This window comes from Cynocephalus volans, chromosome 13, assembly GCF_027409185.1.
Source record: "Cynocephalus volans isolate mCynVol1 chromosome 13, mCynVol1.pri, whole genome shotgun sequence".
In the NCBI taxonomy this organism is placed as follows: domain Eukaryota; kingdom Metazoa; phylum Chordata; class Mammalia; order Dermoptera; family Cynocephalidae; genus Cynocephalus; species Cynocephalus volans.
In genome coordinates, this window is record NC_084472.1 from 102,743,433 (window position 1) to 102,765,218 (window position 21,786).

A 21,786-nucleotide genomic window follows, 5' to 3' on the forward strand; every position below is an offset into this window, starting at 1 on the left:
GCTTTAATTCCAGTATAATGAACTAAAACAGCTTCCAATATAAAATTTTAAAAAACCTCTACTCAAGGAAACACTCAATATATGCAAACCAATTTTTCTATTAAAAATATTTTACAAGAAAATTGAAATTAAAGAATTCACCATGCCAGACATAGTAGAATTGTAAATTATAGGAATAAAGTGTCAAGAACTATGAAATTATTGGTCACATAACCAATCCAAAAAAAAAGAAAATTCCTACTTTCAGCTCAATCAAATGTCACAATGCCATAAACAATATTAAAAAGCATCAGAAACAAAAATCTAGTTTTAAAGATTTTACCACTACTGCTTAACCTTTACCATATTCAATGTTGTATTAACTCCTTTTATAATTGCATGGAAATAGTTTTGGTATTTCAGATGTTAGAAACTGATTTCCTATCACCTTATGTGATAAACTATTGCATTAATATCTTTTAAAAATGACTATATGATTAATATTTCCTACCACATTTACATACATTTAGAAATATTAAATGTTAAAATAAAAATATATATAAGTAAAGAACACTTGAAAAAATTTGTTAAATCTCCTTTATTTCAGTACACAGAAGACTATTTTCAATGCCCTGGCTGAAAGGCTTCTTGTTGCCATGGAGCTGGAGAAAAAAAAAAAAAGTAGGTAAGTTAAATGATGTAGATTAATGGTACATAACAGTGGAAAGAACAGTGGAAAGAACCAGAGTTTAAGTTAGAGCCAAAGAAATCAGAGTTCAAATGCACATCTGTCCTTTAGCAGCTACAGGATCTGCATACAGTTATTTAAGGCTCTCTGAGGGGTACTTTCCTCCTCTGTAAAGAACGGTACCTCTACATTTCTCTCAGGTATCCTGTGAGAATTAAATGTAATGAAGAATGTAATGTGCACACAGGGCTCACTTAAGCACCTTCCTTTAGTTTCATCTTCTGGTGGTGAATACAAGCATCATGAGCAAAAAAAAAACAGTGATAAATTGGTCAAAAGGATTTTCACGTCTTTTTAAAGATGCAGTTCCTGTGCTAGAGGTGATCTCTGTGGATTCTTTGCACTCATGAAAACTAAAAGATGTGCTTATAACATTGCAATTGCCTCCTGATCTCTTTTTAGAGTGACTTTTGGATAGTATAGTAAGTATGAAGGTACTTCGAAAAATTCATGGAAAGAAAATATTTGTATTTTCTTTTAATTCTAGTTTTCCATGAACTTTTAAAAGTACCCTGTAAATAACTTTTTCTTTTTCCTTTATTTTCATTGTTCTAATATTAACCAAGGGGGTAACAATTGAGATTTTTGAGAGTCATAGCTGGATTTGATTCTAGAGCTATCTTTTTTAACATCAGAAACAGCTTAACTGTTAAGAACACAAGAAATCCCAAACTATAAGAACCTTTATGAAACAATTGCACTCAAGACTTCCTATTTCAGAAATTAAAGTGTCTACTTTAATTCATAGGTTTGACACATCTACAATGCTTGGAGTTCATTACTACAGCATCAGTGATAATATCAAATTAATTAAAAAGGAAAAAGCATGGTCATATGTGGGCATTTCAAAAAGCTCATGGAAAAATACAACTAAAAGATATGTCTTCCCACCTTCTCCCTCTCTTCTTTCTCCCCCAGCTTTATAGTTTTTCTCAGCTTCTGTCTAAGAAAAACATTTCTAGTCTTGTTTAAATTCATTTGGTGGGGCAGGGAGGGAAGGGAAAGATACACAGATTATTACAGCACTTAACCTAATACTCACATGCCTTATCATGTGAGAAAAGCATGCAAAAAGTAATAGAAGTACCAGACGGATTGTCACATGACAGAATAGGTAGGTGAAAGTGGTAGGAGATGAGGCTGGACATAAAGGACTATGAGGGGCTACACATTCCAAGCTAAAATATCTGAATTTTATCCTACAGGTTACAGTGAATCAGTGGTAACTCCAATGCAGAGATGCTGATGTCTTAGTTAGAAATTGAACTATGTCAGTAGGCTGCTGCCTGTCCAATTCAGACAAATAGCTTTTCAATTTTTTCTACTCATTAATTTCTAAGAGTGTCCAGGGTTTAATATTTTAGAAGAAATTCTCTTGCATTTCTGTTTAAGATATTAATAGATGACAAACTTTATTTAATGTACATTTTATCTCCAATGGTAGAACATTTGGGTGTTAATGTATAACTATTGTTTCTATTAATTGCAGAATTAATATTTGTTTTTAAATTTTGCTTTATCTCTAATAAATGTACATTTCAATTTAATGAAAAACCTATATGCTAATCATGATATTTAACAAATAGAATTGTGTTTAAAAGAGAAAAATTTTCAAGTTTAGAGGCAAACTGCCAAGTTCTTCTGCCACTACATTTTAATTAACTCCGTTCACTCACACCAAGTTGTCATATTAGAACACAGAAAGAGAAAGCTTGCTTTATCTGATTCAAGTTTCATTTTCCACCTTGGTTTTTACTCTTCCTCCAATTATCAAAATAATGTATGTTTCACAGTAGAAAATCTAGAAAAACACTCTACATACCCCCAAATTTTATGAACTGGAGGTAGACAAGTTAAAATGGTGGTGTATTTCATTTCAGTATTTCTATGCATTTCTTTATCTACATAAGTAAGTTTATATAATATAGTTTTGAAAATTGTCATGTCATTAAAAACTTTTATAAGCCCTTTAATAGTTGCATCATATTTCACTGGATTACTATAATTTACTTCACTATTCCCTAAAGTTGGATTTTACTGAAGGACATACCCGTGATATCAGAGTTCTTTTTCTTTAATTTCTGACTAGATTTCCACCTGACAACACAATTCAGCTCTACTTGATATATGAACAATTCTACAAATCTGCACAGAAAAATGACTGTCATATATCACTTGTAAGTAATTCACTTACTGTGAATTCCATTTACATAAATGTAAAAATTTAAAAGTAAAAACTCAGTGAAGCAAGCATTAAAACTTGTGAAACTCACCATATATCCAAAGAACTTCTGGCAACACACCTGGATTAGGAAGGTAATAGTATGCAGCTTGTGGTAATGATTGAGCAGATGCATAATGTGAAAAAACTGGCTGCTGAAAATTATAAGAAATAGGGATCTGAGACTGATAATACCCATTCAGTGGCACAAAGTCATTTGCTTGTGGCTGCCCACAAGAGTAACCAAAATATTGAGTGTGTGGAAGACTGAAATGTGTGTCTTGGACAGTACTTGCAATTGTAGTCAGCATCCCAGGAGGTGGCTGTACTTCATGCGATGTCATCCCTTGGCATGTCTGGGTTATGGCATTGCCACTGCTGTTGCTGTAATGATAAATATACCAAGCATAGTATGGATATGAAGTTCCAAATGAATGCACAGAAGAATTATATATTGGGGTCCATGCAGACTGTGCACTGTCATTCCAATATGTGGCAGCATTCAGAGTTAGAAATTTGGAATTTTCATGATCCTGTTGTTCAGAAAAAGAGTACTGTGCTGTTTGATTCACAATAGGTGTTGTGCTCCCAGATGCTCCAAAAGATATAGTACTGGAATCCAATGTATCCTTCATATGTTTTTCCTCAGACTCAGTTTTTTCAGGCTGTGTCTTATTTATTTGCAGAACAGGAATTTTATTATGGATAACTATGGGTTCTGGAGAATTGATGAATGTGGAATTTTTAATAGATGAATTCAATGTTTTGTTATCTTGAAGTTCAAGGACCGTGTCATTCATTTCTAGATTGGTATGGACATTCTTCACCAAACAGAAAATAGGCTTTGAACACACTGAGGCATTAAGCTCAAGAGAAGCATCGGTTCCTGGTTTTATGTTTGAAAGACAAGATTTCTGTACAGGATCTGGGGAATTTTTAGGAAATTTATGTGAAGGTGCTTCGTGGTCTTTGGAAAAGGTGTCATCTACACTTTTCCGGTCACAAATCACAAAAGAAGTACAGTCCTTCTTATCACATTTTTTTCCAGCAGCACTAGAATTCACATTTCTTTTCTTCATGCTAGTTAAGTTTCCCTGATGTCCAGTGAAGTGTTCTGAAGTATCAGACAAAATATTAGTTATAACTATTTTGCTTTCTGACTTTGATATGGAAGTGTCTTTCAGGTTCTTTAAAGGTAAAAGTGAGCCAGGTAGCGATCTTTGCATTTCAATCTTTTTTGGAGATGCATGGTTTCTTTTCAGATTGTCAGATGAGCAATTTGATCCTATTTCATTTTCACTTTTGGGATGAGATCCTGTAGTCCTATTAAGTGTAACACATACATACAAACAACTTTCAATATACAGGGTCACAAAATTTTAAAAGAAACACATATCTGAAACTTTTATTCAGGAGAACAGTTCTCACAATTTACATTTTTTCATTCTATTGGCAGTACCCAAGTAACATATTTTACTAGTTTCACTCCCTTGGTTTGAATTTAGATACTTTTTCCTGCTGAAGATGGCATACTCCACATTTCAAACATATTTCCAATATTGTAATAAACTATTTTGTGCTTTGGACATTTCCTGATAGAGGCTTTTAAAAGTAGGAAACTATCATTACTCAATTGTTCAATGTAGTTTCAAAATCATGTATCTCCAACCTGTTCACAATCTTCATTACTTGTAAATAGCTATATATAACCTGTGAAACCACCAACTGTGCACACCCCCTGCACCTCCATCCAAAAGATCTTTTCCTAAATTTTTTTTTGCTGGTACATCTTTGAGAACAGGAAAAGCAGATCTCCAAAATTTCTTGCCAAATTAATATCCTTGACATTCTTAACTAAATTTAGACAGTCTCAAGCAGGCTGAGAGAAGCATCCATTATGCCAATGTCTAGAGCCAGACAGTTAATACAGGTCCCCAAGATAATCATATTTTTGGTGCTTTATAAAATTCTTTGAATGATATGTGGGGAAGGAGTATGTAGAAAAGGAGGAAAAAGTACTACTTCTTTATAGTTAATAGAAATTCATCTTTGGCCTGAAATTTATATATCCCACTCAGGAAACTAGAAGTCCTATATTTTACCGAATCCAGCCTTCTCAAAAGGCATTTCAATAATAATCTACATCATCATCCAACCCCATACAATACTTTTAGTTCCCCAAAACTATAATTTTGACTTTATCACATTTCCAGGGATGCTTCAGTGATGGCTTGACCTTATATATTGGTAGCTGCCTGGATTATCTGTCCCTTTGTGTAGTTCCTTAGAAGATAGTCATTTCCATGAAACTGGCACCCTGTATTAATCTTTTATTAGAATTCATTTTTTCTGCTATGTGAGTCTTTGAGAAGCAAATACCACCTATACTTAGTTAACAAAATCTTAGAGTTGACTAAAACCAGAGATGGTCAGTGGTGTCACTTCATGTCAAAATGAGTAGCATATAACTAAATGCAGTGAGATTTTCATAAAGATAATTTATTCACTTTAAAAAACTAGCCTTTGAAATAGTATGTTTTCTATTTTATGGTGTTAAAACATCATTTTATAAAATAGTACTATATTTATAATATGGGTGTATGTGTCTGTGACCCATACACTATTCATTTCAATGTTCCTAGTTAGTTATAGAAGCTGGTAATTTGTATCTCTTGAAGTAAGTTTGAAATTGGTTGATGTGTAATATACACAAATTAAAAAAAAGATAATCTGATCATATGTCCTCATATTTCCTTTTTAGATAAACCAGTTGCTAAGCCCCATCAGTTCTTTAAGTTATGTCTGTCAAATACAAGTTTTCCCTATTCTATAAAACAATCACCCTTTCCCTAAGCCTTGGCTAACTTACTTCTTCTAAATGTACTCAGAATCTTCTTATCCTTTAAATCGCTGAAAAAATGCATTTTCCATGATGTTAGCTTTCATCACCTACAGAATTAAATTCAAACTCCTCAGGCCTAATTAAGGCACTGTATAACCTGAAACAAATTTCCTCTCCTTTCTTAGCTTACTCTTATCCCCTAAGTTACATTTATGAGCCAATATAATTATATAATTACTTTATTCTTGTTCCTTAATATTTGCCCAATTTTTAGATTTTCTTCAGATATGGCTGATGCCAACTCCTACCTTTGGTGCTTGAATGTTCTCTTTTCTCTGTTGATTTTTGTGATCTTGTTCATTTTAACCTACGTTTAAAAGATACAAAGAAAATCTACAATGGTGATGACAAACTATAATATAAATATTTATTATTTTAATATCAGATATTTGCAATTGCTTTTTCTGCCATCATCTAAAATTAAACTCATTAATGACCTTCCAACGCCCCCCCCCCAAAAAAAACAGTGACTTTGCTGGATTTCCCATATTTCACATGTGTTTGGAACAACTTCCTTTTTTGAAGAAATTTGAAACTTTCTTATCCTCACATCTTAAAACTAATCTTGGCGTCCATTTATGACTGCTTCTTTTTTTTATATACTTTTTAGTAAGCCAGTCACGAAGCCCCATCAATTCTTTAAGCAATGTCTGTCAAATACGAATTTTCCTTTCTTATTCTGTAAGCCACGGCTGACTTACTACTTCTAACTGTACTCAGAATCTCTTTCCCTTTAAATCATTAAGAAAGCACATCTCACATGACATTAGACTTCAGCTATACAGAATGAAGTTCAAACTCCTTAGGCCTATACTTAAGACTAATTTGAAACTTCCTTCTCCATCCTTAGCATACTCTTGCCCACTAAATTAAATTGTTCCAATTTTAAACTCATTTTTCAGATGATGTCAATAAGCATTGTGTCGTGTGTCTTTGCTCACATTATTTCCCATAACTTATATACCCTCTTCATTTTTACTTTCATTTGATAACATTTTTTTCCTTTAAGGCAAAGCTTTGGTCTGTGTTCTTCCATTAAATATATAAACCTTCTTTGACAATCCAGGCTTTCTTTTTTTGCTTTTCTTCTCAATACCTACACTTTTTTGAGAACCACCCTCACTTTACTCTTGATGGGGAGTACGCACTGTTTTCTTGTATTTTGGGAGTATGTTTATAAGCCAGTTGTTTACTAGGCGTTTTCTTATAAGCGTAGTGTAATTGATGGTGATTAGATTCACAGTCTCTAGAACTAGTTTAACAAATGCAATCAGAGCAAGTAGAGGAAAAAAGCCCTACTTTTCATTTTGCGTATAGGTTTCTGTTTCTGTACTTCTGAATTAAGAAACTCTTGAAAGGCTGTTAGAGAAGCCTCTGAGTGTAGAGCAAGGGCAAGTGTTAGTATGGGCTCTGGGGCTAGACTGCCTGGTTTTAAATTTGGGCCCTCCTATTTACTAACTCTGTGATCTTGGGAAAGTTATTTAATCTTTCTATGCCTCAGTTCCTTACTTTTAAATAAGGTAATAATAGTGCATACATCATAAGGTTTTTGTGAAGAATAAATGAATTAATATTTATACAATTCTTAGAACAGTGCCAAGAATAAATGCTATATATAAAGTGTATTAAAATGTACTTAAATAGGAATTCTTCTAACTCCTTGATAATCATCTATTTAAAAATATCTATCCTATTTCCCATCTGGATGATAATAGGCAAATAGACAGGTTTCACTAGCCAGTTTTTAATATTAACAACATTGGACATGTTATACAGATGCTACTAACTAAATACTTGGTCACTCATTTAACTCACATTCATAATGTTCATAATATTGGAGTTCCCTTAAGAAGCTATTGAAATTCATATGCTTCCAATAAATGTTTTCTAAATGAAATAACGTTTTTATTTAAAAAATATCCAATACTTTAGTTAGTAAATTCATTTTGCAAGACAATATTTAAAGCATTCCCTACTTTTATAATTTTGTAAACTACTTGTCTGCTTAAAGAGTAGACTTGTTCTCAAAAAAATACTTAACACAGGTTTCATTTTAAAACATTCATACCTTTGGCTTTTTACAAGTGGAAATAGTATTTTTCTCTTGTTCCTGATAGTTTTCACATTTCTTTACAGTGATAGGTCGTTTTTTAGAGGAATTTGAAATTTTTTTGATTACGCTCTCTGAAATTGAAGGGACCTTCACAGAAGTAACGGATTTATTGACATTTTCTCCAGGTTTTATAACATGAATATTCATCTTTTCCTTTCCCTTCAGTTGTAAAGTCTTCCTTCTGTTACATTGCATTTGACACAGGATAAAGGAAATGGTTAATTTAGAATTTTTAGCACATATAATCTTCATATGTTCAATTGTTTTCATGACTTTCACAATATGGGCCACTTTTCCCAAATCTGTGCAAGGGGCAGCCATTACATTTTTGAGCAGTGTAGAAAACTGATAATAGTTGTGTTCTAACTCTGTCACAGTGCTTCCATAATTTATGGATGCTATATATGGCACAAAGTCAATATAAGTGGAAAAGTAATACTTAGACTTCTTTAGAAGTTTTTTTATTTCTGAAAGTTCTTCAAGTTCTCTTGAGAGCAAATGAAGAGCATATGAGCAATTAACAGCTTCATTATATTTGTAGATAATATCCAGATCTTTCTTAAGTTCAGAAATAGTAGTCTCTATCACTTTCCAAGTGCAATCTGTTGAGTTATCTTTAAGAAATGAAAAAGCAGCCATTTTTTCTTGGCAGTGAATTAGCTCAGGAAGAAGTGACAAATCAAACCAAAGCATACCTCGAAATCTCTGTTTGTCTAGTTTCTTTGCCATTAAATTTTTAAGAAAGTGAACTGTTTCTGAAACCATGACAATTTCAATGTATGTTTCAATTGCTGCAGGTTTTAACATTGTAGCCCCTTGCTTGTGGTTTTTCATCATATCCAAAGCATTTTCTTCTGTTATAAAAATATTATCTATGTTACCTTCTTGCAGCACCTGAAAGCATTTTTTTAAAATTTCTAAGTGATCTGTACATCTCAAAGTGAGTTCCTGTAATTTCTTAATGTCTGCAAGTTCAGCTTGATCTAATATTTCGCTAATAAAACAAATATCTGGGTGTGAAAACAAAGTACTGCTAAACTTACTACTGTTTTCAATGCTAATTGTTGCTTTGTTTATTAGATCATCTGACTTTCTGGAAGCAATCATAGCACCCTCCACAAGCCCAATACTGGAAATTGGTTCACCATTTAAATCTTTAGCCAGAGTATCATATATCTTCTGCAACTTAGAAAAAGCATATTGATTCATTTTGAGTAGCACTTCATTGTTCTTCTTCCATGAGTACTCTCTGCTGAAAGATTGTCTTCTCTCTTTCCAAACAAGATTTTTTGCAGCATCAAAAAAGATATGTTCCAAACCATAAAGAGATATTTTAATACTCACTGCCTCGTTGCTCTTGATAAAATTAACTTTTGAGGAGATAATTTCTATGATAACCCACAGATGGTCTTGTTTTCCTGGATATGAATGAACTTTAGGAGACTCCCCATATACACTAATAAGCTTTAAAGTACTTTTTCTTAAGGTTTCTAGGTCTCCTAAACTATCTCCAAAGTTAACTCCACAGGTAAATGGAACAGAAAGAGAGAAGTCAAAGCAATCGGAATAATGTTTCATTATGGCTTCACATTCATTAATTTGTCGTTTGTATTTTAAGAATGCATAGTATGAATTATTTTCCCTTTTTGTTTCTTCAAGCAATTCAATTAATTGATCATGATAATTCTGCAACTCACAGAATGCATTATATTTTAACCTTCCTTGAAAAGCAGGATAGAAACTGGACTGCTGTTGATATCCATGTGGTCTGCCAAGCAGCTCACTGTACAATGTCTCATCATACCAAAGCAAGCTTCGGAATGTTGGTTCACCTCCTAAGAGACTTTTTTTGTTTTCAATGAATTGAATAGTCTCCATCATCATTTGAAGTTCTACTAAAGTGTCCACAGCACACGGTTTTAATTTGTGTTTGCAATTATTCCACAAGTTTTGTTCTACCAACAGTTCTCTTGAAACCAGGATTTGTTCAAATGAACATTCTTGTTTTCTTTCAAAAGCTTCAACAAATAAAGGGAGAATATTTTGACAAAGTTTAGTTTCTTCCTGTAGAATCTGCAAAGAAGAGGCTTCATCTGCCTTCTGCAAAATTTGAGATAGCTTAGCTATAAGAGCCATATGATTAGCTGAGCAATGTTCTTCTTTTAATTCATTCATATGTGATGTAGGTTTCTTCTGAAGAGGAGTAACTTTAGAGGTTTCAGAGGCAGCATGTAAAATAGGCATACAATTAATTCCTAGGGTGACTGGTTTGGAAATACAGGCTACTTCTGAATGTAATGTCGAGTTAGACTGAGAGTCATCACTGACTTTAACTTCCCTCTCCTCTCTTTTGTTAAACTGATTAGAAACTGTGTGATTCAAATAGACTGCCTCAGTAGTAGTATTCTTAATGCTTAGATGAGAATCAATCAAATTACTTTTAATTGTTTTCTCATTTAAGTGGGAGGATTCTTCTTCTAAGATCTTATTCTTTTGATTTTTGTACTCAGTCTTAATAGTTGATCCTTCAGTCGAGCTTTTTTTGTGAACTGAATCTTTTGTTTTTTCTGCTTGTTTAACTTTCCACATTTTTCTGTCCTGAATGTCTTTCTTTGCAATGCATTTTCTTGAAGAACGCTTTATATTGTCTTTTAAGAGCAGAGAAGTATCATCGAGAGATAGTTTCTTCGTTATATTTTTCCCCAATATTTTACTTTCTTCAGGTACTGATGTCAGATCCAACTCAGAATTCTCATTAACATTTGTTTCATTCCCATCTACATGGAAGCAATTACTTGAAGAGCATTGTTCTGTCTTTAGTAACTCCTTTCCACTACATCTCTGCAGATGTGATACAGCAGTAGATGTTGCAAAACAACCTAAAGCAGAATTTCTCTGTTTATCCAAATAAACTTTCGAAGATTCTCTCTCATTATCTGTCACTGGAGTGGCTGATAACAATTGAGGAATACTGTACGTTTTGCCTGATATCAAAGTTAGGTTTAATGAGCCAGTAAGGATGTTTCTTGTAATAATGCTTGGTTTGGAGACCTCAGTAAAAGCTGTCCACTTTTTTATAGGAAAATTTACTTCCAGGTTTCTTTTGTAACCAGGTAAAATACGGTTATCTCGTTTACAGACATCAACATTTAAAAAGTGCCTCACATTTGATTCTAAGACTGAAATAAATATGCCAGTTTTCACCTTTGGGTGAGCTATACAAGTTGCATCATAGTTTCTGTCTGTGCTATAACTTACATTATTTTTTTTTATACAACTTAAAGATACTGAATTACTTTGATTTGTTACTTCATGAGCCTCAGAATTGTTTTCTTTTGTTGCATCCTTAACATTATTACATGCCAAATGGTTCTCAAGCTTTTCATATTTACTAATGTTAGATAAAAACTTCATATCAATTTGGTTTTCTTTTACAGTTAGTTTCTCACCTGGGTGGTCTGAGGAAAACAGACAACCAGTTTTTCTGGAAAAGGGCTGAAGTTCTGATGATCTTGGATTTTCCATACTGCTATTAAACATTGACTGACTTGTACTTTGGGATGTGGAGGATAAGGGCAACTGTGATTTGGGACATTGTTCTTGATCACAAAATTCTCTCGCTTGAATAGTGGTGTGACTTCTGGAGACACTGCTGGCTACGCTCTTCTTGGAAAGGCACTTTGTGATTCTCTCTCCATTTGCTTTAGAAGATTTGTGCTTTGCTACAAGGGTTAATGACTTACCAAAATCAAATCTTAAAGCTCTTTTCTCTCCCTGATTGTCATGTTTTTTTCTTTTTGATAAAACATGCCTAGTGCAATATTTTCTTTCAGACACAGAACTATAACTTTGAAGGTCACAACTTTCCCAGAAATTATTGCATATTATTGCATATGATTTTGGTAATGGGCCCTTTCTTTTTTCTCCCACTTTAGCTACAAGCTGCAAAGAGGTGTGAACTCTTCTATGAGCCTTTTTTAAGTGAAGAACAGCTCTGTCAAGTTTTCTGGAAATACGTTTGCTTTTGCATAAATATGCTTCATTATTTAGAATATCCAGGACATTCCTAATGTGCTTTTCTGACCGTGAGAATGTTTTAATCCGTCCTTGGGATAATGAAGCAAAACACGCAAATGAGTCTTGCCTGGTCAGCCTCTTCTTCTTCTCACATATTTCATACTGTCTTAAATCTTTATCTGATATGTTTTGATCTTCAAACAATGTACATAGCTTTCTTTTGCTAATTCTTGATTCCATATCCTTTTTACTTCTAGTATCATTACAGTTAGTCTTTGATTTTGTAGAGAAACATCTGCTTTCGTCATTTATTGTGACATTAGAAGGTTTAGTAAACAACTCACTGTTTTCTTTTTCAGACATATGATTCACATGTATATTATGATTCAAGTCAAAGGAATGGGAGTGTTCAGATTTACTCACTAGTCCTGATTCTTGCCTGTTTTTATCAAACTTATCTTCACATGGATAGCCTGAGTTTTCACCAGAAGGCTGGGAATAAATTTCAAATCCTGGAGCATTTCCCTCTTCCTTATTTATTTCTGGTTCTGGGGCTTCAGTTACACATTTGCCAAAATTATCTTTCAACTCAAGGGAGTCAGCAGTGGGGCTGAATCCTGGCTGAAATATATTAGTAATTGTAACTTGTAGATCTGGAAGTAAAACTGGGTTGAGGAACTCTGTTTTGTTTTTTTGTGTTGATGAATATAAACTACTTTCCTTGCAGTGATGCTGATCACTATTCTCCCTTCTTTTGGGGCTTTCCAAAACTCCCGTCTCTTCATAATTGCTTCCGAACAGACCTTCCCAATCTATACGAGACTTTAGAGCTTCATATGAGGCCCCAGATACCTCACAAAGTACATTCCCTTGGCCATGTGCATCTTGTGGTAATTGAAAAGCATCATCACATTGTTCTGATCCTACTTCAATCTCATTTTCCAATTCAAAATTCTGAAGAACGGATTTCTCATTTATTGATAGATGAAATGGGTCTTGTAATTTATTTTTATCCATATTAATTTTACAATCAGAAACCCTATGTTTTGCTAATGAATCAAAATCTGGACTCTCAGAACAACAGGTTTCTTTTAAGGGGTATCTTTGCTGATCTTCATGATTCATGCTTAATGCAGGTATAGTGGTACCACTTATCTGTACTGCAGCATCTGAAGCTAAACACACTGAAGAACCTGCAATTTGGGGAAATGTTGTAGAAGCCAAATGCTCTCCAGTATTTTGAGTATCTTTTTGTTTTACAGCAGTATCTTTACTCTCTAATAATGAAGTTTCTGTTAATACATATTTTTCTCCCCACATCAAGTTAAATGTAGTAGAAAATTCTTCAGAACTCAGAATTCCTACATTGTTGTAATTTTTACTCTTTGTAGTAGAAAATTCTTCAGAACTCAGAATTCCTACATTGTTGTAATTTTTACTCTTTCTTTCATCTACACTGGTGAAATTTTTGTTTGTATAAAAATCCTGCTTCTTGTCTCCATATATATTTTCTATGTTGTTTTCTGAAGACGAAGCACCGTTTTCCTCTTTAGCCTCATTTTGGTTTTCTTTATCATTATCTCCTTGTTCTTTGAAATTAATATTCAGGCACATGTCACTATTCAACTGTGAATTACAGAACAGACTGTCATCTTGACCTTCATCTTCAATATGAGGAGTTTCTTGACAGTCTCGTTGATTGTTCTCTGATGACACTGGCTCATTTTCATTTTTCCTATGGACACATACATGTTCTCTAGTTATGATGCAATTTGAATTGTCATGAGATGAAATCACTGTATCAATGAGCCGTTCTTTGGCCTGGGGAATGTCTTTTGCTTCCTGGAAAGCATCAGTCATAACGCTAACATAATTCTGATTTGTTTTTTCCAATTTCAGTTCCATTAGCTTTTGAACAATGGCAAAACCTGTATGAAAGTTATCTTCAGACTCCAAAGAGTGTTGAGTAAGCTTTTGTGAAAGGTTCTCTATACTTGGAGTAAGATTATTTTGTAATTCCGATGCTAGATGATCTAATTCATCCTTATCTTTTGTGGCAGATGTGAAAGATTCTGGTATTTCAAACTCTTGAGTAATTAATGTTTTATCAGAGTTTTTCCCCAAAGAGTCAAGATTCTCACCCTTTTTGTATTCTTGGTGCAACAAAATATAATTATCTATTGGACTGACTTTTGGTTCATTAGTAAAATAATTATCAGTTTCTTTCCATAAAGTTTGCTTCTTTTCATATTTGGAATTGTTTTCTGGGTCAGTGAAGTTTCTCATCTTTCCAATATTTTGAATGTACTCATCTATGTTTTCTTTCTTTTGGAGTGGAAAAACTGTAGACATTTGGTGACCAGTTTGATACACAGTTTTTAAATTAGAAGACTGTAATTTCTGAGAGGTGTGACTATTGTACTCTTCTGTACAAGCATTCACTGATCCATAAGAGTTACGTGTCTCACTGCTTTGTTTAATTACAAGTGGGATGTTGCTTCTCTGTTGGCCTCTCTGGGCTTTTTCCTCACTGTGTTTTTGGCTCTCAACTTCAGAAACTACATTTGACAAAGAAATTGGCAAGGAAAAATTGGCTTGGTCCTTAAATTGTCCTGTTAAGGTGATTTTATTGGAAGGTGTACAATCGTAGTCCTTAGAGTCCATGTTGTGGGCCTGAGATTGTGAACCATCAAAAGACATTGTGAAGCGAGGGGCATCCAAACCATTAGTAAAAATAGCCTGATCATCAGGAACCACTTCAGGTGTCGAGGCAGAAGTAGTTGGCATGGATGACAGGTGTACTTCTGAATTAACATGACCTAAGCTTTTCTCAACTGGCAAAATCTCATTTAAACCTGTGGTATTATTCTCCTTTCCTATGGCTTTTTCTCTCCTCATCAGTCTTGGGTCTTTGATAAATTTTGAAGTAATAACTGTGCTTGAGCCACTATTGTTCTGAGTGGGGGAAAAAGCAGAAAGATCACTTAAAATATTTTTAAGATATGTCAAGTTTAACAAATGGTCATCATTAATGCTTTCTTTGGTATCATTGGGCATAAATGAAAGACTTGAATCATGTCCTTGAGAAGTGTCTCTAATTTCTGCTAAATTGTGCTCTGTCTGTCCACTGTATGTTTCAAGTATAGGAGTGTTTCCATTTTGCACATTTCCATAGGAATTAGAAATATTTGAGTTGGAAGGATTATTCTCTGCATTTAATGCCTTGTGTGAAAAATTTTCCTGAACAAATGGATCTATAGGTTTCCTGAAATGCTCAAAGACGACAGTAGCATCTTTTCCTTTTCCAATTCTTTTGGCCACTGTACAGTTATTCAGTGAACATATTCTTTCTGTGGAAATAATAAGTAAGAAAAATAAGTAAAAAAAAGTGTTTCTACAGACAAACTCTATTAATACAAGCGAACTATGTCATGACTGATTTTAATTGAAAGTTTAATAAGTTGATTAAAATGCTTTCTCAGCAGAAAAAGCAAAGGGAGAGAGAATGAGTAACAAACCAATACTGTACAAATGATGTAGCATGAAACTCTGTCCTAGTCTAGGAAACTTACTAAAAAACTGTATTTGCTATGAGAAAAATGAATTCTGACAAGAAATACAAAAAATTAAATAGGAGTAAGAACATTTTCCCATAGACTAAGCCTTTCTTATATTAATTTCCAATATTTAGATATTTAGTAACAACATCTAGGCAAAATTATCTCCATTTACTGTTACCTTGCTCCCCCCCGCCCCCATCACAGGAAAACAAAAAAGGAAAGGAAAGGAGAATGAGGTGGTGAAGTGTGGGGGGGGGGAAACAAAAAGATTCCACAAAATCTTTCCCAGGAAACAAAGCAAATCACTATACCACCCCCAATGGTGAAATAAGTATTCCCACTAATGATTTAAGTAAATAAAAACCTGGAAAATGAAAACACATTTTCTTTTATAACTTACAGAAATCTATTCTTAAAATTTCATAAGGAAACTCATGTAATAATAAACGAACTTATAAAAATGCATATTTAACAAGTAAATAATTTCTCATAAATATTCACAAAACATTCACAGCTAAGTAACACCATAAAAATTATTTTATTAAAACAGAAATTAATGATGAAAAATTGCTTGTGACATTTACGAGATATATGAAGTCATAATCACATCACTAAGAAGCATCACAAGGTTCTTTTTCAAATATATTATAAGATAGCTATGTAAAATCTCTAAATTTTATAATTGTTTGTGATTGTATTTTGTTAATTATAATAAGCTAGAGTGAAAATATGACCACAGATAAAGAAATGTAGTTCTTAAGAGTGGGAGTATAATGGAAAGATAAAAGGAAAGGTAGATCCCTATACCTCCTCATACCAAAATACAATTCATTGAAAAAAAAATCATAAAAGTACTAGAAGAAAACATGAATATTTTTATAATCTTGGAGTAGGAAAATACTTTTCAGGCATGACTGAAAAACAGAAAACACAAAAGAAAAAGATGATGTTGATTTCATATAAATTAAATATTTTAATGGGTCAAAATGCAAAGGACACAGTCAACAAAGTGGAGAGACAACCTACAGAATGGGAGGGAGCATTTGCAAACTACGCATCAGACAAAGGGCAAATATGCAGAATATATGAGGAATTCAAACAACCCAAGAGCAAAAATACCCAATTTCAAATTGGGCAAAGGACCTGAACAGACATTTTTCAAAAGAGGACAAACAAGTGGCCAACAGACAAATGAAAAAAATGCTTGACATCACTAATCATCAGGGAAGTGCAGATTAAAACCACAATGAGAGATCATCTTACTCTAGTTCGAATGGCTATTATCAAAAAGACAGAAAATAACAAGTACTGGTAAGGATGTGGAGAAAAGGGAGCTCTCCTACATTGGTGGTGGGAATGTAAACTGGTATAGTCATTGTGGAAAACAGTATGGAGGTTCTTCAGAGAACTGAAAGTTGAACTACCCTTATGACCCAGCAATCCCATTACTGGGTATATGTCCAAAGGAAACTATATATCAAAGAGACATCTGCACTCCCATGTTCACTGCAACACTATACACAATAGCCAAAAGATGGAATCAACCTAAATGCCCATTAATGGGTGAATGGACTAAAGAACTGTGGTATATATACACAATGGAATACTATTTAGCTATATAAAAAAAGAAATCCTATCATTTGCAGTAACATGGATGTAACTGGAGACTACAATATTAAGTAAAGTCAAGTCAGGCACAGAAAGACAAATACTGCACTATCTCATTCACAAGTAGAATCTAAAAAAAAAAAAAAAAAAGTGGTTCTCACAGAAGTAGAGAGTAGAATAATGGTTACCAAAGGCCAGGAGGGTAGGCAGTCCCGGGGGACGGAAGGGGGCACTGGATGTGGTGGATTAACTAGCATAAAACTATGCTATCTACCCTAAGTGAATCATTTTACAGTATATGCACGTATTCAAACAACATACGATACCCCACAAATACAGTTAAATCTTAAAATAAAAAAAGAAATTGAAAAGGAAATTAGAAAATACTTTGAGATGAATGAAAATGAAGATACAACATACCATAACTTAAGGGATGCAGCTAAAACAGTGATGAGAAGGAAATGTAGGGCTGTAAATGCCTACATTAACAAAGAAGAAAGATCTCAAATTAATAACCTAATCCTTCCACCTTAAGACACCAGAAAAAGAAATGCAAAGTCAACCTAAAAGCAAACAGAAAAAAGGAAATAAAAATTAAAGAGGAAATTAATGAAATATAGAATAAGGAAAAAAAATGAAACCAAATGCTGGTTCTTTGAAAAAAATTAACAAAATCGACAAAACTTTAGGCAAGAAAAAAGAGAAGACTCAAAATAATAGACTAGGAAATGAAAGAGAGGACATTACTAATGACCTTACAGAAATAAAAAAGACTATAAAGGAATACTATGAACACTGTATGCCAATGAATTAGGTAAGTAAAATGAAATGGAGAAATTCCTACAAAGACAAAGACTACCAAAACCAATGCAAGAAGAAATAGAAGATCTGTATAGACCTACAATCAGTGAAGAAACTGAATTAGCAATCACAAAGCAGGCAAGAAGCAGAAGCATGCCCGGGGTCCTAGGCAGGAGCTGAGGGCAGCCCCCCCACCTGCAAACAAGCAAGGAACACACTGAAAACACCATTTTCATGTGGATGGCCTGCCATAGCTACTGCCACAGTCACAATTGCTGCAAAAGTGGCTCGATGCCACAGCAGTAGCTGTAGCCACTGTGCAGGTGGCCCACCAGACTGCAATGACACAAGAAGAGTCTGCAGTAACACAAGAGTCACCAGTAGAGACTGGAAAAAGAAGAGGACGTCTCTCTTCTTAAAGTTCGCTCCAAAGTAAAAGAAGAAGAAACTGCTCTACCATGTCCCTGTTTTATTTCTGATTTTAGAAATTTCTTTCTTCTCTCTTTTTTTTCTTAGTCAGTCTAGATAAAGGTTTGCAAACTTTGTTGATCTTTTCAAACAATCAACTTTTGGTTTTGTTGACTTTATTGTTTTTTAATTTCCATTTTGTATATCTCTGCTGTAATCTCTGTTATTTCCTACTTATATTTGCTTTTGATTTAGTTTGCTCTTCTTTTCCTATTTTCTTAAGGTAGAAGTTTACATTACTGATCTGAGCTTTTTCTTATTTTTAATACAGGTGTTTACAAGTATAAATTTTCCTCTAGGCACTGCATGAGGCCTGCATCTTTTAAATTTTGATATGGTACACTATGATTTTTATCTCAAAGTACTCTCTAATTTCTCTGTGATTTTTTTTTTATCCATTGTTTATTTAGGAAGAGTACTGTTTAATTTTCACGCAGTTGTGAGTTTTCTAAATTTCCTTCTGTTATTTTGGTCAGAGAACATAACTTTCTACGATCTTAGTCATTTTAAATGTATTATGACTTGTTCTGCGGCAAAACAGCACAAACCTAATATTGGGCATTAATCTAATTGTTTTCTGTTAATCTTTTAAAAATTACATTAAATAGCTCTATCATATTGAAAAAAAATTTAGTGTAAAATTCTCACAATTCTTTTGTTCATTTTTTCTGAATCTTTCTTCTCAATGCCAATATAAATAAAATTGGTTTTTTAATTTTTTTTTTAAAAAGGAAATTGAATTAGTAATCAAAATACTACCTGAACAGAAAAACCCAAGCCCAGCCTAGAGAAGAATTAATATCAATTCTTCATAAACTCTACAAAAAAAATAGTAAAGAACATTTCCCAACTCATTCAAAGACTAATATTACCCTGACACTAAAATCAGAAAAAGATATCATCAGAAATGTACAGACCAGTATCTCTTATGAATATGGGCACAAAAATCCTCAACAAAACAGCAGCACACCGATTCCAGCAACATATAAAATGAATCATATACCATGGTCAAATAAGATTTACCCCAGGAATGTAAGGTTTGCTTAACATCTGAAAATTAATTAACGTAATAAAATAAAAACCAAAAACCACCACATGGTCATCTCAATAGATGCAGAAAAAGCATTTGACAAAATCCAATATCCTTTCATGATAAAGACACTCAATAAACTAGGAATAGAATGGAATTTCCTCAACATGGTAAACGACATCTACAAAAACCCCACAACTGACATCATATTTATTGGTGAAAGAGTGGATGCTTTCTCCCTAAGTTCAGGAACAAGACACAGATGTCCGTTTTCACCACTTCTCTCAAACATTCTACTCGAGGTACCAGCCAGGGCAATTAGGCAAAATATAAATAAATAAGTAAAATAAAAAGATCAGAAAGGAAAAAGTAAAAGTATCTGCATTTGCAGATGACATAATCTTGTATACAGAACATACCAAGGAATCCACTAAAAAAACTATCAGAATGAATTATGCGTTCATAGCAAGTTGCAGGATATAAGATCAATATCCAAAAATCAATTGTATTTCTATATACTTGCAATGAACAGTACACAATAGCACCAAAAGAATAAAATAGTTAGGAATAAATTTAACAAAAGAAGTACAAAACGTACCCTGAGAATTACGCTTCACACCCACAAGATGGGTATAATGAAAAAGCTGGATAATAATAAGGATTGACAGCATGTGGAGAAATCCTAATCCTCAGACCCTGTGGGTGTGAAAGTAAATGGTACAGCAACTTTGGAAAACAGTCTGGCAGTTGTTTACTCAGTTAATACACAGTTACCATATGACCCAGCAATTCCACTACCTGGTATATTATACCAAGAGAAATGATAACACATGTCCATTTGAAAACTTGTACATAAACATTCAAAGCAGAATTTTCGTAATTGCCAAAACGTGAAAACAACCCAAATGTCCATCACCTGAAAAATGGATGAATACAACGTAGAGTATCTATACAATGGAATATTACTCCATAATAAGAAATGAAATACTGATACATGCTACAAAATGAATGAACCCTGAAAACATTAAGTAAAAGATACCAGCCACAAAAGAACATAAATTATCTATGATTCCACTTTATGAAATGCCCAGAATAGGCAAATAAATAGATCGTTGATTGCTTAGGGCCTGGGATGGTGGGGGGAGCATGAGAGGAACGGGATGTGATACCTTTCGAAGTCTTTAAAACTCTTCAGAGTTCTGAAATTGACTGTGGTGAAGGTTGAACATATTTTTGTGAATGTATTAAAAATCATTCAGTTGTACACTTTTAAATGAAATTGATATAACCAACAATAAAAAGAAAACAAAACTTAAAAAAGACACTTAAAATTGCATAAAATACCAAATATTTAAAAATAAATAAAACAAGATATGTAAGAACTTACAGAGAAAATTATAAAACTGAAATACATTAGAGATAACTGAAATGAAGAGAAATACAATGTTAACAGAAGACTCAATATAAGAAAGATGTTACTTTCCCACAAATTAATCTACAGATTCAATCAATCTCAATCAAAATTCTAATTGATTTGTTGATAGACATTGATAAACTGATTCTAAAATTTAGATGAATGGCAAAGAACCGAACACAACAAAAAATTCTTTGAATAAAGATGGAGGACCAGTTATGCAGGTATTAGCATTTTTAATGGTTACAGTAATTAAGGCAAGGTACAGATAGCAAACGGATAGGCAAAGAGACAAATGGAATGGAACAGAGAGTGCAGTAAGAGATCTTTGTAGTACCTGTGGCTAACTGATATATCACAAAGGTGGTACTGCAGATCAGTGGAAAAAATGGATTCTCCAGTAAATTGTACTGAGACAACTGGGTATGCATATGTAAAATAAAATAAATTGGGACCTTATATTATAAACCAAAGTCATTTTCAAGTAGATAAGACAAAAATGGGACAACAAAACTATACTAGTTTTAAAAGATAACATAGGGAAATATATTCATGTCCTGGTGAAAGCATTCTTAAACAACACACATGTAACAACACTTAAAGAATGCCTGTTCATCAAACAATACTGACTAAAAAGTCTGACAGCACTAAGTATTGTTGAGGATGCAAAGATCCTCAACTTCATTAAAAATTAGGGAAATGCAAATTAAAACCACAATAAGATAACATATCATATTCGTTAAACTGGCAGAAATAAAAATGTTTAAAAAAGGACAATATGCATTGTCAAGGATATGGAGTGATTATGCAACTCAATGTAACCACTTTGGAAAACCACTTGACATCACCTTTGGGTTTAAGCTGCACATTCCTGGTGTAAATACAAACTCTCTAGAAAAACTCTTGCACATATGCACCAAGACAC

At 33.4% G+C, this 21,786-nt stretch overlaps 1 protein-coding gene across 1 annotated transcript in view; it reads right to left on the minus strand.

The window, feature by feature from the left end:
• Positions 1-603: 603 nt before the first annotated feature.
• TEX15 (testis expressed 15, meiosis and synapsis associated) overlaps positions 604-21,786 on the minus strand; it is a 50,040-nt gene continuing 28,857 nt past the window's right edge. The window contains exons 6-10 of the mRNA XM_063076466.1: positions 13,390-15,330; positions 7,919-13,341; positions 6,099-6,157; positions 3,001-4,271; positions 604-641 (exon numbers count right to left, since the gene is read on the minus strand). Of these exons, the coding sequence (XP_062932536.1) occupies positions 604-641; positions 3,001-4,271; positions 6,099-6,157; positions 7,919-13,341; positions 13,390-15,330 (8,732 nt within the window). The remainder of the gene's footprint in view (positions 642-3,000; positions 4,272-6,098; positions 6,158-7,918; positions 13,342-13,389; positions 15,331-21,786) is intronic.